The sequence below is a fragment of the Camelina sativa genome, chromosome 2 (genome assembly GCF_030686135.1).
Source record: "Camelina sativa cultivar CO46 ecotype springtype chromosome 2, ASM3068613v1".
Lineage (NCBI taxonomy): Eukaryota > Viridiplantae > Streptophyta > Magnoliopsida > Brassicales > Brassicaceae > Camelina > Camelina sativa.
Window position 1 is genome coordinate 23328658 of NC_141881.1, and position 15789 is coordinate 23344446.

Genomic DNA, 15789 nt, shown 5'->3' on the forward strand with positions numbered 1-15789 from the left:
TCTCTCAAAATAAAAGACTCCACTAGAAGCGTGAGCACTATATGTGGTAATGCAAAGATTATTATAGGCTCTAGAAAAGCTAGTTTTTCAATGCCAAGGGGAACAAAATTTGAAATTGATGCATTATATTGCCCCAAGTCTCATAGAAACTTGATTAGTTTCAGAGATATCCGAAGAAATGGATATCATATAGAGACTCTGAATAAGAATGGCATTGAATATCTTTGCATAACATCTGAGGAGAAACATATATTGGAAGAATTACCAATGTTATCCTCTGGATTGTATTGCACAAAAATAAATAATTTCGCATCTTATGTTACAGTAAACTCTAAGTTTACTAGTACATTTAAGATATGGCATGAAAGACTTGGACATCCTGGTTCAGTTATGATGCGAAAAATTGTGCAAAATTCCAATGGTCATCCATTGAAGAACGAAAAGATTTTTAGATCTGATGAGTTTTCATGTGATGCATGTTCTCAAGGAAAACTCATAATTCGGCCATCGCCAGCCAAAATTGGGAATGAATCACCATTGTTCTTAGAGAGAATACATGGTGATATATGTGGACCTATCCACCCTTCATGCGGGCCATTTCGTTATTTTATGGTAATGATTGACGCATCTAGTAGATGGTCAAATGTGTGTCTATTGACAACAAGAAACACGGCCTTCGCAAAATTCATTGCCCAAATAATCAGGTTGAAAGTTCAATTCCCTGATTATGCCATAAAGAAAGTCAGGCTTGATAACGCCGGTGAATTCACTTCACAAGCTTTCAATGACTATTGTATGTCAATAGGAATCGATGTGGAGCATCCGGTTCCTCATGTTCATACACAAAATGGCATGGCTGAATCTTTGATTAAACGGCTACAACTCATTGCTAGACCGTTAATATTGAGAACAAAACTCCCAATTTCTATATGGGGTCATGCTATATTGCATGCTGCGGCATTGGTCCAAATACAACCAAGCGCATATAATAAATATTCCCTTTACAATTGGCATCTGGCCAAGAGCCAAACATATCCTATCTCCGTATTTTTGGATGTGCGGTTTATGTGCCTATAGCCCCACCAGAAAGAACAAAAATGGGGCCACAACGGAGATTGGGTATATACGTCGGTTATGCATCCCCGAGTATAATTCGATATCTTGAACCGCAAACTGGTGATATGTTTACGGCACGTTTTGCCGATTGCCATTTTAATGAAGATGAATTTCCAGCGTTAGGGGGAGGAATTAAACAAGTACCAAAAGATATTACATGGTATACACCATCTTTGATATACATTGATCCCCCTACAAATCAACGTGAACTGGAAGTTCAGAAAATTGTACATTTACAAGGTTTGGAAAATCAATTACCAGATGCGTTCACAGATACAAAAAGGGTGACAAAGTCATATATCCCCGCTGCAAATGCACCATCAAGAGTTGAAATTCCTAGAGAGGAACTTGATGGAAGCAAAGCTAATGAACCTAAGGTTCAATTGAAAAGGGGGAGGCCAATGGGCTCTAAAGATAAAAATCCCCGAAAGAAAAAGAAAATGGGAGATGAAAAGGTTCAGGAAGAACCAAATAAAAAGAAAAGTCCTCAGGATGATACAGAAAAATATGAGGTTTCTATTAACTATGCCCAAAATGGGATGTTATGGTATAGAGATGAAATCGATGATGATGATGGAATATTCTCTTTTTCTGTATCTAAAGAGATCGATCATGAAAAAGATGATCCAGATCCAAGGTCCGTATCAGAATGCCAACATAGGCCTGATTGGGAGAAATGGAAAAAGGCTATGCAACTTGAGTTGCTCTCCCTCAATAAAAGAAATGTCTTTGGACCTCTTGTCACTGCATCTAAAGATGTAAAACCTGTTGGTTGCAAGTGGGTATTTGTGCGAAAAAGAAATGAGAAAGATGAAATCACAAGATATAAAGCCCGACTTGTTGCACAAGGTTTTTCTCAAAGACCCGGAGTTGATTATGAAGAAACATATTCTCCAGTCATGGATGCAATTACATTCAGGTACTTAATGAGTCTAACGGCTTCTAAGAATTTAGAAATGTACCTTATGGATGTAGTGACAGCATATTTATATGGATCATTGGATAATGATATATACATGAAAATCCCAGAAGGATTTAAGATTCCTGAGGCATTAGACTCTAAGTCTAATGAAATTTGTGCGATCAAATTACAGCGATCACTTTACGGATTAAAACAATCCGGGCGCATGTGGTATAATCGCTTAAGCGAATACCTATTGAAGAAAGGGTATGTTAATAATGAAATATGCCCATGCGTCTTCATAAAGAAATCTCCATCAGGATTTGTGATCATTGCTGTATATGTTGATGATCTAAATATAATTGGAACTCAAAAGGAGATTGATGATGCAAGAACTCATATGAAGGAAGAGTTTGAAATGAAAGATCTTGGAAAGACTAAATTTTGTCTTGGGCTCCAAATAGAACATTTCCAAGATGGAATATTTGTGCATCAATCAAATTATACGAAAAAGATTTTAAAGCGCTTTAATATGGACAAAGCGACTCCTTTGAGTACTCCAATGGTCAATAGATCTCTGAATGTCGATAGTGATCCATTCAGACCTTGTGAAAATAACGAGAAAATACTTGGTCCCGAAGTACCTTATATGAGTGCTATCGGTGGACTCATGTATCTTACAAATTACACTAGACTGGATATTGCCTTTGCTACGAATCTACTTGCAAGATACAACTCATCCCCTACTCGCAGGCATTGGAATGGGATAAAACATATTCTCCGTTATCTTCAAGGTACGATTGACTTGGGATTATTCTATCCTAGAAACTCTTCGGTTGGTCTTGTTGGTTTTGCAGATGCAGGATATTTATCAGATCCACATAAATCCCGATCCCAAACTGGATATGTTTTCACTATTGGAGGAACTGCAATCTCATGGCGCTCACAGAAACAGACTTTAGTCGCCACTTCCTCAAATCATGCAGAAATAATTGCTCTTCATGAAGCATCAAGAGAATGTGTATGGCTCAGATCGATGACTAACCACATACAAGAATCAAGTGGAATAATCACCAAGAAAGAGCCAACAACATTATTCGAAGACAATGCTGCTTGTGTCGCCCAAATCAAAGAAGGTTATATCAAGAGCGATAGAATAAAGCATATACCTCCCAGATTTTTCTCCTACACTCAAGAACTCGAGCAAAAGAAGGAAGTTGATATCCAACATATCCGCTCAAGTGACAATGCAGCAGACCTATTCACAAAGGCGCTTCCGACTACCACATTCAGAAAGCATATTCACAGTATTGGAATGTGTCATCTACGAGATTTATGAAGAAAGATTATACTTATCTTTTCGAGGGGGAGATTACGTTACTATACTCTTTTTCCCTTGTCATGGTTTTTATCCCAATGGGTTTTTCCATGACAAGGTTTTTAATGAGGTAGTACGTAACTCGTCAATGGTGATGGATAATTAAGGGGGAGTATTATGAAATAGAATTGTGATTAATCCATCACAAGACACATGTTAGGACACTTGTCTTTGTAATATTACACCAACTTCCACTTGTCATTACCAAGTGTCTAAGTGTGTGACTCATGTCTTTTGTAATGCACTATAAATAGGAGTTGTGTAATAAGAATGACACACATAAGTTCCTTGATCAAAAACACTCTCAAAGTCTCTCTCTCTCTCTTGGCTGCTCTCTCCCTCTCTCTCTCTTTGTTAGTTCTTGTTCTCTTTACAAAGTGTTACAAAACACAAAACTTATAAGTGTTTTGTAGTCATAGTTCACAACACTTCTCTTCTACTACTCTTTGTTTTCTCTTGTCTCATACACTATTATATAGTGGTTTCTCAACAGAGATTTGTTTCTTCACAGTTTTTTTCATTTTTTTGATCGAAGTGTTGTTTATGGAAAAGGTTGCATATTTAAATTGTAAAAACAAATAATATTAGAAATTATTATTAATTCTACAATACCAAAAGTTTGTGTATGAAAGATCCCTATATATGTGTTGCAAAAATTCTTTGCATTATATATAATAAACATATGATAGATAATAAACATATAATAAACACGATCACGGAAAACATAACTGAGGAAGACCAAGACCACATTATCAACGTATACCTCAAAGACAGAATCATATGGCATTACAACAAAAATGGTGAGTACACGGTTCATTCAGTTTCTCATGGCTCAACCGTACTATAAAAAAGATTTGGAAACTAAACATTCTACCAAAGCTAAAACATTTCCTCTAGCTTGTATTTTCAAAATCTATGCCTTCTCTTACATGACTAGGCATTCATGGAATGAACTTTGATCCCAGATGTTTTCAAGCGGACGAAACCATAGAACACATTCTATTTCTTTGCCCATATGCTCAATCAATCTGACAAATGTCTAATATACCTGCTTATCTGCTGTACACCACATATTCAAATGCTGAATCTTTCATTGAAGCTCTCTTTGATTATCATCCTGCTAGCACAACTCCATCTAACATTAATTCCTACCATTTTGGTTAATTATTATGGCATATTTGAAAAAGTAGGAACTCTTTTGTTTTTGAAAGGATACAAGATAAACCGAACATTATTATCCTTTGTGCTCAATCAAATATTCGAGAATGAAATCACTTACTTAGCAACACCGCTCACAGAACCACTCCTGACAATATAAAGACAAAGAAATCATGGACAAAGCCTTTGGCCCCTTTCACCAAATGCAATCACGATGCTGCTTTTGACTACAATACTAATCAAACGAAATGTGGTTGGATACTTCGAGATCCAAATGGTGTCTCCCAAGGATGGGGAGCTTTAGTCTTAGGTTATGATTCATCACCATTAGAAGCGGAAGTAAAGGCACTATTAGCGGCAACACAACAATTTTGGATAAGAGGTTTAACCAATGTTATGTTTGAAGGAGATAATGAGACACTCACTAAAATGCTAAACAAAGAACAGTTTGATATATCCATTGAAGGCATTGTTCAAGATATAAAAGTCTGGTCATCCTATTTCAAAAATTCTCAATTTGTTTTTTCTCCTAGAGATTGTAATAATACTGCTCATCATCTAACAAAGTTTGATTGTAATTCAAGTATTTTCTATTCAGGGTGTGTTGCTCCTCCATCTTGACTTTCAAATCAGTTGTATAACGATTATTTTCATTTATTAATATAATTCATTTTTTCTGAAAAAAAAAGAAAAGATAATGATTTATAAAACAACATAGCCTGAGTAAACAACACATTTTTGAGGCTATATCTCTAAAATGTGCCACGTTATTAAAACTCGAAAGTCAATTTTTTTTTGGTCAAAGACAACGGTCATACCCGGAATGGTATGAAGATTAAAAAGGAATCCATGGTTATGACTTATGAATATGAGGTCTGACCAACGACCATTTTCTTCTAGTTTCTAACTATAAATAGACTTATTACATCCTTGTGCATAATATGAAAAAGAAAACAAAAAACAAAAATCAGAAGATGAATCCCTCAAAAATATTGGTTGCCTTCACTCTGATTGTTCTCATCGCAGTTTCTTCCGTCCATTGCCGTTTCGGTATGTATATACTTTCAAATATTTTTCTTCACATTATTTTGGTTATATTTTTTTAAAACTCTTAAGTTAAATTTTATAACTCATGGTGGCAAGATAGTGACTCTGTAAGTGGATCCAATCCTTGATATTACATTGACCTTTCAGAAGCTAACCCTATTTCTTGATTCTGAAAATTCTTCAAAGAATCACAAATCATATAATAACTAACTAAAACTATATAAACGACGAAGAAAAACTCATCTCTCAGCTTTGGAAAACACTAATTAATCTCCCCTTCTGATGCTTCTCCTTTGTTAAGACCTGGCACCTCGTTTAAGCATAAGTGAATTTAACAACTATGTTTATTAAAATTTAGAGGTTCTTACAGAAAAAGTCAAGGATCCAATTCTCACTTTAGAATTGCTGGCTACAACCAATTCTACTAATATTTTGTGTGCTATGTTTATATACTGTATATATATTCGAATATCATATATACATTTTTTCTTTTACTTCTTTAAGAAATAAAATATATATATTTATCTTTTCGGAATGATGGTAGGTCCAACGGATCCACATTGTGGAGATACAAGTCATGAATGTAACGAGCGATTCCAAAATGAACAATGCGGGCAATATTGTAACGGCAAGGGTGTTTGCCTTCTAAGCTCCTTAGTAGGACCTCCTACGTATTATTGTTGTTGTTATAAATAGATTCAGTATGCAATTCTTAGTTTATCATCTACGATCAACACATGCTTATGCTTTCTACTTCAAGTCTAATAAAGAGTTTTTTTTAATAGATATAAAAATTCCAATAAATTATTATCACTTATTCGCACTGCACAGTTTGATTAACCAACAGATTATTTTATATATTGTTAAAAGGTTGCCCACTAAAAACAGCTTACGGAAAAGTTCAAATGTTAGTTTGTTTGTTGTCAATATAAAGCTCTTAAGTAATAGAAAAGATAAAAATTTTAATTCAATTTTTATATAAAAATATGGTTATGTTGTTTATGTGTCTTTTCAATTCGTAGTTCGAATATCACTCGATCTTTTACTTAAAATCACATATTTTTTTTGACCAAACAAATGTTTTACCTTCTAGTTTATTTGGTCAAAGATTTATTAGCTTTTATTTGTAAAAATCTACACTTAATACATTAACAAAAATATAGAGGAAAACAACTTGGATATAGTTATAACGTGTACAGACTCTCAGTAGTTAAGATTATGAACCTTTTATGTCATTATAAATAGATCACTTGACACCTAGCTAATGTACATCGAACTATATACACAATATTGGTTTGTTAAAATGGGTTCCTCCAAACTGATGGTTACATTCAGCTGTCAAAAAAAAAAAACTGATGGTTACATTTATTCTTGTTGCTATGTTGGCCATGTTGTTGTAAGCTTGTAATAATAAAAGGATAAAGCCAAGTATTTTTAGGAGGATCTAATATACATGTGATAAGGTCAAATAATGTTTTAGGAGAATCTAAAATATATGCTTAGAGTTATCCAATTGGATTTTGGTGTTTTGAGTTTTCTCTATATAAGGATGTGCTAACTTGTGGTACAACTTATGAGTTTGGAGGCTTAAGGTTTTGAGCAATTTTCTTTAAGATTAATAAGAGAGTTATTCTTATTAAGCACCTGTGTTCTGTTCTTGATTTCTACACGTGGTATCAGAGCTTGAATCAATGGCAGGAGAAGACGTCAAAGCTTTGACGGAAGGAGAAGAAGGCAAAATCTTGTCGACAAGAAAAGATGATAATGTCGGATCATCACCATCGGCTGAAGGAGGATCTTCCTCCATCAAGTGTTCCATGTTGAACTCGAGTAATTACACAGTATGGTCTATGAAGATGAAGATATTACTCAGGGTTCACAAATCATGGGAAGTGATTGAGAAGGGAAATATTGATGAAACAAAGAACGACTTAGTGATTGCTTTGATAATGCAATCTATCCCATAATCACTTACTCTTCAAATTGGTGCTCTAGAGACTGCGAAAGAGATATGGGAAGCCATAAGATCGAGACACAGAGGAGCATATATGGTTAAGGAGGCAAGATTGCAAACATTAATGGCAGAATTCGATCGCTTGAGGATGAAAGACATTGAAAAGATTGATGAGTTTGTTGAAAAACTTTCAGCAATCTCAACTAAATCGGCTGCTTTGGGCAAAGAATTACCAGAACCTATGATAGTCAAGAAGTTCATGTCAAGTCTTCCTCGAAAGAAGTTTATTCACATAGTAGCCTCTCTCGAGCAAGTACTTGATCTGAATAAAACGAGTTTCAAGAACGTTGTAGGTCGTCTGAAAGCATATGAAGAACAAATTGGAGAAGAGGATGCATATCAGGATGATGATCAAGGCAAACTCATGTTTGTCAATGCAAACCTGTTTGGAAGCTACAGAGGAAGGGGACGAGGAGGTCACTCTTCCATAGGAAGAGGACGTGGCAGATTTGGCTTTCAACCGAAGGATAAGGAACATGATTTGTCTCACATTACTTGTTTACGATGTGATAAGCAAGTTCATTATGCCTCTGACTGTCCTGATAGATTACTTAAACTTCAAGAGACTATAGAGAAAAAGGAAGAAGATACCCACACAACTGATGAGTTAATGATGCACGAAGTTGTATACCTTCAGGAAGACAAAGTAAAACCAAGTATCTTCGAGTCAAGTATGGATACCGATGACATATGGTATCTAGACAATGGAGCAAGTAACCACATGAGTGGAAATCGAAACTTCTTTTATGAACTTAATGAGGATTTCATGGGAAAGGTTCGTTTTGGAGATGACTCGCGTGTTGACATTAAAGGAAAGGGATCCATAAGGTTTCTGCTTGAGAATGGTGAGAAGAAAGCCCTGCATAACATTTATTACATACCAGATTTGTAGAGTAATATCTTGAGCCTAGGCCAAGCCACTAACTCTGGATGTGAGGTACGAATGCTAGGGAACAAAAATTGATGCTCTTTGACCGTTCTTGTAAGTTGATAATGAGAACGAAAAGGTCCAAAAATCGTCTCTACAAAGTGGTGATGGAGGTCGAAAGTGTCAAGTGTTTGCTATTGGTCTTTACAGGCGAGTCAACTACATGGCACACACGACTAGGTCATATCAATACAAACACAATGAAGTTGATGATAAGTAGAGATTTGGTAACTAGCATACCAAACATCAAAGTGGAAAGACAAACATGTATGTCGTGCTTTCTTGGTAAACAAACAAGGGATTCATTTCCAAGAGTGACCATGTACAGAGCTGCGCAGCCTCTAGAACTGATACACGGTGACCTCTGTGGACCTATCACACCGTCGACACCGGCTCAGAAAAGGTATGTTTTTGTAATCATAGACGATTTTACTCGTTATATGTAGACAGTTTTGTTGAAAGAGAAGAGTGAAGCACTTGACAAGTTCAAAAAGTTTAGGACACTTGCTGAACAAGATACAAAGTGTGCAATCAAAACTTTAAGAACCAATAGGGGTGGGGAGTTTACTTCAGCCGAGTTTCATTCTTTTTGTGAGAAAAACGGAATCATGAGACAGTTGACGGCTCCATACTCTCCTCACCAAAACGGAGTTGTTGAAAGAAAAAGCAGGACACTCTTGGGAATGTCGAGAAGCATCCTGAAGCATATGGACTTGCCAAACTATTTGTGGGGTGAAGCCATAAGACACTCCACATACTTGATCAACAGGATTGCAACTAGGTCTTTGGTTGATAAGACTCCGTACGAGATGCTGAAGGGAATTAAACCAAATCTTGATCACCTAAGGACGCTCGGTTGCATTGTTTATGCAAAAACAGAGGCTGTGGGAAGAAAAAAACTTGATGAACGATCAAGAGTTTTGGTGCATCTAGGAACTAAGCCTGGCTCGAAAGCTTATCGATTACTTGATCCCTTAAATAAAAGAATCATCGTCAGTTGCGATGTGCGCTTTGATGAGAACAGAGGATGGAACTAGAAGAAAGGCGAAACAGAGGAACTTGGTAGTTCTGCATATTTTTTTGTCAATATCGGTGCTTTTGGGAACAGAGGAATTCGTTTGCTAGAACAAGCAGAAGGAGAAGAAGAAAACGGTAATGAGGTTCAGGATGAAGAAGAAAGCAAGTTAGAACATGATCCTGATAAAGACGAAGATGGTAGTGAGTCGAGTGATAATGGTAACAATTAACAGTAGCAGTCGATGGTAAGAAGGTCTACACGACTTTTGACCAAACCAAGTTATCTGTCCGATTATGTTGCACATGATGAAGAGCTGGATCGTCTTCTACTGTCTATTGATGAATAGCCCTGGGATTTCGCCGAAGCTTCTGATTCAGAGGTATGGATGAAAGCTTGTGATGATGAACTCGCTTCGATCGAGAAGAACAAAACCTGGAATTTGGTTGCTCTGTCGTCTAGAGTTAAACCTATTGGACTAAAATGAGTGTTCAAGTTAAAGAAAAATTCAGATGGAAGCATAAACAAGCACAAGGCAAGGTTAGTGGCAAAATGGTATGTTCAAAAATATGGAATTGACTATGATGAAGTCTTTGCACCTGTGGCTCGTATGGAAATAATCAGATTCATCATTAGTCACTCTGCTTCATACGGTTGGGAGATAAATCACCTGGATGTGAAGATAGCTTTTTTGTACGGAGATCTTAAGGAGGAAGTGTTTGTTAATCAACCAGAAGGGTTTGTAGTCAAGGGAAGTGAGAGTAAGGTTTACAAGCTACAAAAGGCTCTCTATGGCTTAAAATAAGCACCTAGAGCAGGGAATGCCAAGCTGAACATGACTCTCAGAGGAATGAGTTTTCAGAGGTGCTCTAAGGAACCATATTTCTACTACAAGAAGAAAAGAGAGGAGCTTCTTATTGTAGCAGTGTATGTCGACGATTTACTTGTTACTGGTTTTGTTAGATCATCAATACTTGACTTCAAGAAGAAGATGTCTGAGAAATTCGATATGAGTGATCTTGGATTACTCACATATTATCTTGGCATCAAAGTTAAACAACTCGAAACGGGCATTGTTCTAAAGCAATAGAGGTATGCGCTCAGAATACTAGAAGAGACTGGAATGAGTGAATGTAACCCCACTCATATACCGATGGATATGAATCTGAATCTATCCAAGTCTCAGAGTGAAAAAGCTGTTGATGAAAGGAAGTATCGCAGAATCATAGGTTGCCTCCGATATTTGATTCATACACGACCAGATCTTGCTTATATTGTCGGTGTTTTGAGCAAATACATGCAAGAACCTAAGGAATCGCATGGTGCAAGTTTGAAGAAGGTTCTCAGATATCTTCGAGGAACATGTTCCTTTGGTCTGTTCTACAAGCGCACAAGTAAGGTACACCTTGTGGGATATAGTGATAGTTCCTACAATGTAGACGTGGATGATGGCAAGAGTACCACATGCATATGTTCTATTTTGGTGACTCACCAATTACTTGGTGTTCACAAAAACAAGAGATTGTAGCCCGTCTTCTTGCGAGGCAGAGTTTATGGCAGCTACTGAAGCTGCTAAACAAGCAATATGGCTACAAGAGCTTCTGGACGAGGTAACCGAACAAGTAAGCGAGAAAGTGATCATCCAGAATTGAAACAACCCGACCCGTTTTATTTATTTATTTATATATCCTATTATCTAGTGATCCCATACTCACTAGCAACCTACCCTAATCAATAACAACAGCGGAAAACAATAATAAATCCAATAACCAATAACCATTAAAGAAATAACATGAAATCAATTCCAACAATAATCCAGAACATAAACAAATCATAAACCAGCAATCCTAACAACCGTTTTAGACCACGATGTTCCACTCTAGCATCCTAACACAGACACAGAGCAAACAACCGAGCCTCTAGAACATCCTCCTCTTCATAGCCTTGATTCCACGATCACACTTTGCCTTTACCTGCGCCACAACACAAAAGAGAGGCATAAGTATTATCAAAAATACTTAGTGAGGCAATCCTTCCATCTACTGGGCTATACACACAAGCAGTAAGATCTCTCATGCCACAAACAATAACAATAAAACAAACCAGGAACATGCACCAAGCAACACAACATGAAACAGATTCTGCAGTAGGGTGTCGACCGACACTGGTCATCTGGTGTTGACCGACACTGGTCATCTGGTGTCGACCGACACCACAACTGGTGTTGACTGACACATGCTCGACAAGCCCAAAACCCTAACGGTGTCGACCGACACTCGTCAAGTCCTCGAGCCGTCCTCGCGTTGATCGACACCGATGTCGAGCATCGCGTTGAAGGTGTCGAGCATCGCGTTGAAGGTGTCGATCGACACCGATGCCGAGCATCAATTTCCTTCAAACAGATCCTCTGAAACTCACCTCCAAGCTTCTCCTTTCCGTCGCACATGATACCAAGAACGAATCCAAGCCTCAGGAGTCACAAAAATCTCACAAACAACCACAAGAAACAACCACATAACACACAAATCACAGAAACAGAGATCTCAGCTTAGATAAGCTATGGTCATGCACTCACCTTTGCCAAACTGAGAGATCTCACCAATCAATGACGAAAAACACACCACCACAAGCTTCCCACCACGTTCACAGCCTTGGATCCATACTCTCCAGGAAGAAACTCAACCCACAGAGCCAAAGAACTCACCAAAACCTCAAGAACTCTCACAAAGACTTTTGTTCTCTTCTCTCTTCTTTCTGAGATGTGAAAAGTGGCTAAAACACTTGGAAAGTCGAGTTCCACGACTTAAAACTTGAGTCTAGGGATTTCTCTAAACCAATCACGCAAACCGGTCGATTAAAATCGATCCGATCAAACCGTCCGCAAACGGTGTCAACCGACACAACCAGTGGTGTCGATCGATATCTTAACCAAAATCTCAATTTTTGGTTCGCGGATGTTACACGGATCGACAACAAGTCAATGATTGCGCTCACCAAGAATCATGTGTTCCGCGGTCGTAGCAAACACATACACACTCGGTTCCACTTCATAAGAGAGTGTGTTGAGAATGAGCAGGTGAGTGTTGAGCATGTTCCTGGCAGTAAGCAGAAAGCAGATATCCTGACTAAGGCCCTTGGAAGAGTGAAGTTTAAAGAGATGAGAGCTCTTATGGGAGTTCATGATATGTGAGTGAAGATGATTCTAAGCTTAAGGAGGAAATTGTTGTTGTAAGCTTGTAATAATAAAAGGATAAGGCCAAGTATATTTAGGAGGATCTAAATATATATGTGATAAGGTCAAATATGTTTTAGGAGAATCTAAAATATATGTTTAGAGTTATTCAATTGAGTTTTGGTGTTTTGAGTTTTCTCTATATAAGGATGTGCTAACTTGTGGCACAACTTGTGAATTTAGAGGCTTAAGTTTTTGAGCAATTTTCCTTAAAATTAATAAGAGAGTTATTCTTTTTAAGCACCTGTGTTCTGTTCTTGATTTCTATATGCCATCTCCTATAACTTTTTCTCTGGTATTTGTTGTTTTTAAATATTTATTAAGCTATTATGTATATATTTGATATTTTATATATATATATATATATATATATATATATTTTTAAAAGGGTTCTTACTTTTTTTCATTTAATGATTGATAGTTGAAACGAGAATTAGCGTGCAAGCTGCGGCTCCTACTTGCGAAAAAGATTGTACTGAGAAATTCTTGACTCAAGACTGCTATAAATATTGTGTAGGCTTTGACTTATAAACGTGGTGTTTGCATTTTATCCGAAGGACTTCCTCCAAAAACTTCTACATATCGTTGTTGTTGTTCGTAATGAACAAGAGCTAAACAATAGTAAAAGCAGATTTTTCTACACTAGTATTTGTTTTCTAGCAACTGTACACACGTATAAATAGATATCGATGTTTACAAGTTTTTTTACATATATATAGTGAACAAGAGCTAACCAATAGTAAAAGCAGATTTTTCTAATCTTCATCTTTAAATTTGATAAGCCATCTTTTTTTTAATGTATTTATATATACAGATAACAAGGATTTGGTATAATATATCAAATGAGTCTCTCCATTAAGCAGGGAAGTTATTTAAACATATCCATAGTAAAAGCAGATTTTTATAAAAGAAAATTCTAAAATATTAGATTTGCCTGGACAGATGTGGTCTAGTGGTAAGGTAGAATTAGGAAAAAATTAGAAGGAACTAACCTATGTTTGATTCACTCTGTAAATAAAAATTATAGCTGTGTAAAAAGTTTGTCAATTGGAGCTTATTGGCCTAAGGCTCAATTGATTTATCTGGTGGTCAGAAATGCAGGCAGTTTCACTCTTTTTTTATATTAGTCGGAAAGCATTCTAAATTTGGAACAGCAGTATGAAATCTTTCAGGAAAAAATCCATTTTAAAGCATTTCAGTATCTTTCTATCAGGACTGACTCCATAAATCTGTTAAATTTTTAAAAAAGAAAAAATTAGATATAGTAGTTATCTTTAACCGAAAAAAGGCTGCGCTTATATAGATAACAAAGATTGGTATGAGTCGTATGACATGTCCAATATCAATGGAGTCGCTTACAAGTAAGGAAGTTATTTACACATGGATTTAGTCAGTATCGTATTGCGTAAAGCATTTGTATGTGGCTCTATTTTTTGGTTTACTATACAAAATTATTTAAAATTGTTAATTAATTATAATACATATAAAATTATGATAAATTAATTATTAACGATTTGGGAGATGAATGTTATGTTGATTAACTATATTAATTTGGATTGGTTGTGTAGTGTTGTGGTTGGGAGATGAATGTTTAGAAAATTCAACAAATGAAGCATTTAACTGAGACGGATGAAAATGATGCCTTTACCGGAGGAGGGCCATGGGGCTATATATATGTTTGGGGCTTTGTGATTATATTAATTAGATTCAATATGCAAAAAAATTAATATTAGCTAGATTCAATATGCAAAAAAAATTAATATTAGCTAGATTCAATATGTAGGACAAAATAATTATTTTGCCTTAAAAATGGTTTTAACATTTATGTAGTCATAGATGCTTATTAAAATAACTGAATAAGCCTTGGTCATGATCACTTTTTTATTCTCTGCTAAATTATATATTCATGAACAATATCTTCAAAGAAGAAAAAACCTGTTTAATTAAAATAATTGAGAAAATCGAAGAGAGTTTGAAAAATGGGTTCTTCCAAATTGTTGGTTGCATTCACTCTCGTGGTTGTGATCGCCATTTCCTATGACCTCTTCGATGGTATGTCTTTTTACATAAACCATTATTATATTTTACTTCCTTCATTACTTTTTTTTTTTTTTTTGGTATTTCAGTTTCTTATTTGTCTTTTTATGATGATTGTAGGAATAGGAATAAATGCAAGAACTGTGCCTCCGACTTGCTACGAAAGTTGTAACGCAACATTTCATAGTCCAGAATGTAACAAAATGTGTGTAGGATTGGCTTATAAAGATGGTAGCTGCATGTATCCTCCCCCTGCTCTTGATGGTCCTCCTCAAAAGCGACCTTATTTTCCTCGTTGTTGTTGTAACCCTATCATTCGTCCACCTTCTTCTCTTTGATCAATATTTCCTTTAATTTCTATATTTTGTTTTAAAGACATATATATAAATAATTCATCTCTAATAACATATGGAACTATAATATAATAAAAACAATTAATTTATTATTAAATGTATTTGTCATTCTAGATTTATTTTAATTAGGATTTTCATGATTGCCATATAACAGAACAAGCAGTTATCATTATATAGAAATGTAAACAAAAAATCTTCAAAATACTATTATATCTAAATTTCATAATTTTTTTTGAACTAATAAACTCTTATATTGAAAACGACTTTTAAGTGGGGGTTTTTGGTTTGAGATTTGAATAGAGTCTTAAAGACTTTAAATTCTTGTAAAATCTGTTGTTATTATATCAAGATTTTTGTTAAACTCTACTAAAGTTTAGTGTTATTAGTTTGTGATTTGTAAAAAGTCATTTAAAATCATAATAAATTTGGGTTATTGGATTCAGACTTTTATAAATTCATTAAAAGTTTTGTGTTATTCAATTAAAATAAAAGAATCTAAGATTGTTAATGAATTCAATTATTATGTTATTGATTCATGATTTTATATATTTTCTTCACAAAATAAAGTCATGGAAAGTATCACAAAAATACATAGATTGTTTGGAGCTTT

At 35.6% G+C, this 15789-nt stretch overlaps 1 protein-coding gene and 1 long non-coding RNA gene across 2 annotated transcripts; both read left to right on the top strand.

The window, feature by feature from the left end:
- The first annotated feature begins 5491 nt into the window (after window positions 1-5491).
- On the top strand, window positions 5492-6394 carry LOC147949091 (uncharacterized). The gene is made up of 2 exons (XR_015582035.1): window positions 5492-5603; window positions 6145-6394. It is a non-coding gene; the product is annotated as an uncharacterized LOC147949091 (long non-coding RNA).
- An 8288-nt stretch (window positions 6395-14682) lies between these two features.
- LOC147949092 (defensin-like protein 69) lies at window positions 14683-15276 on the top strand. Its single transcript, XM_087488045.1, has 2 exons — window positions 14683-14841; window positions 14947-15276. The coding sequence occupies exons 1-2, from the start codon at window positions 14769-14771 to the stop codon at window positions 15162-15164; spliced, it is 291 nt and encodes a 96-aa protein (XP_087344171.1). The 5' UTR covers window positions 14683-14768; the 3' UTR covers window positions 15165-15276.
- The last annotated feature ends 513 nt before the right edge of the window (window positions 15277-15789 follow it).

Coding starts and splice junctions, on each gene's coding strand:
- LOC147949092 (XM_087488045.1), top strand. CDS start 14,769: ATGGGTTCTTCCAAATTGTTGGTTGCATTCACTCTCGTGGTTGTGATC. Junction 14,842..14,946: donor TTCCTATGACCTCTTCGATG/GTATGTCTTTTT, acceptor TGATGATTGTAG/GAATAGGAATAAATGCAAGA.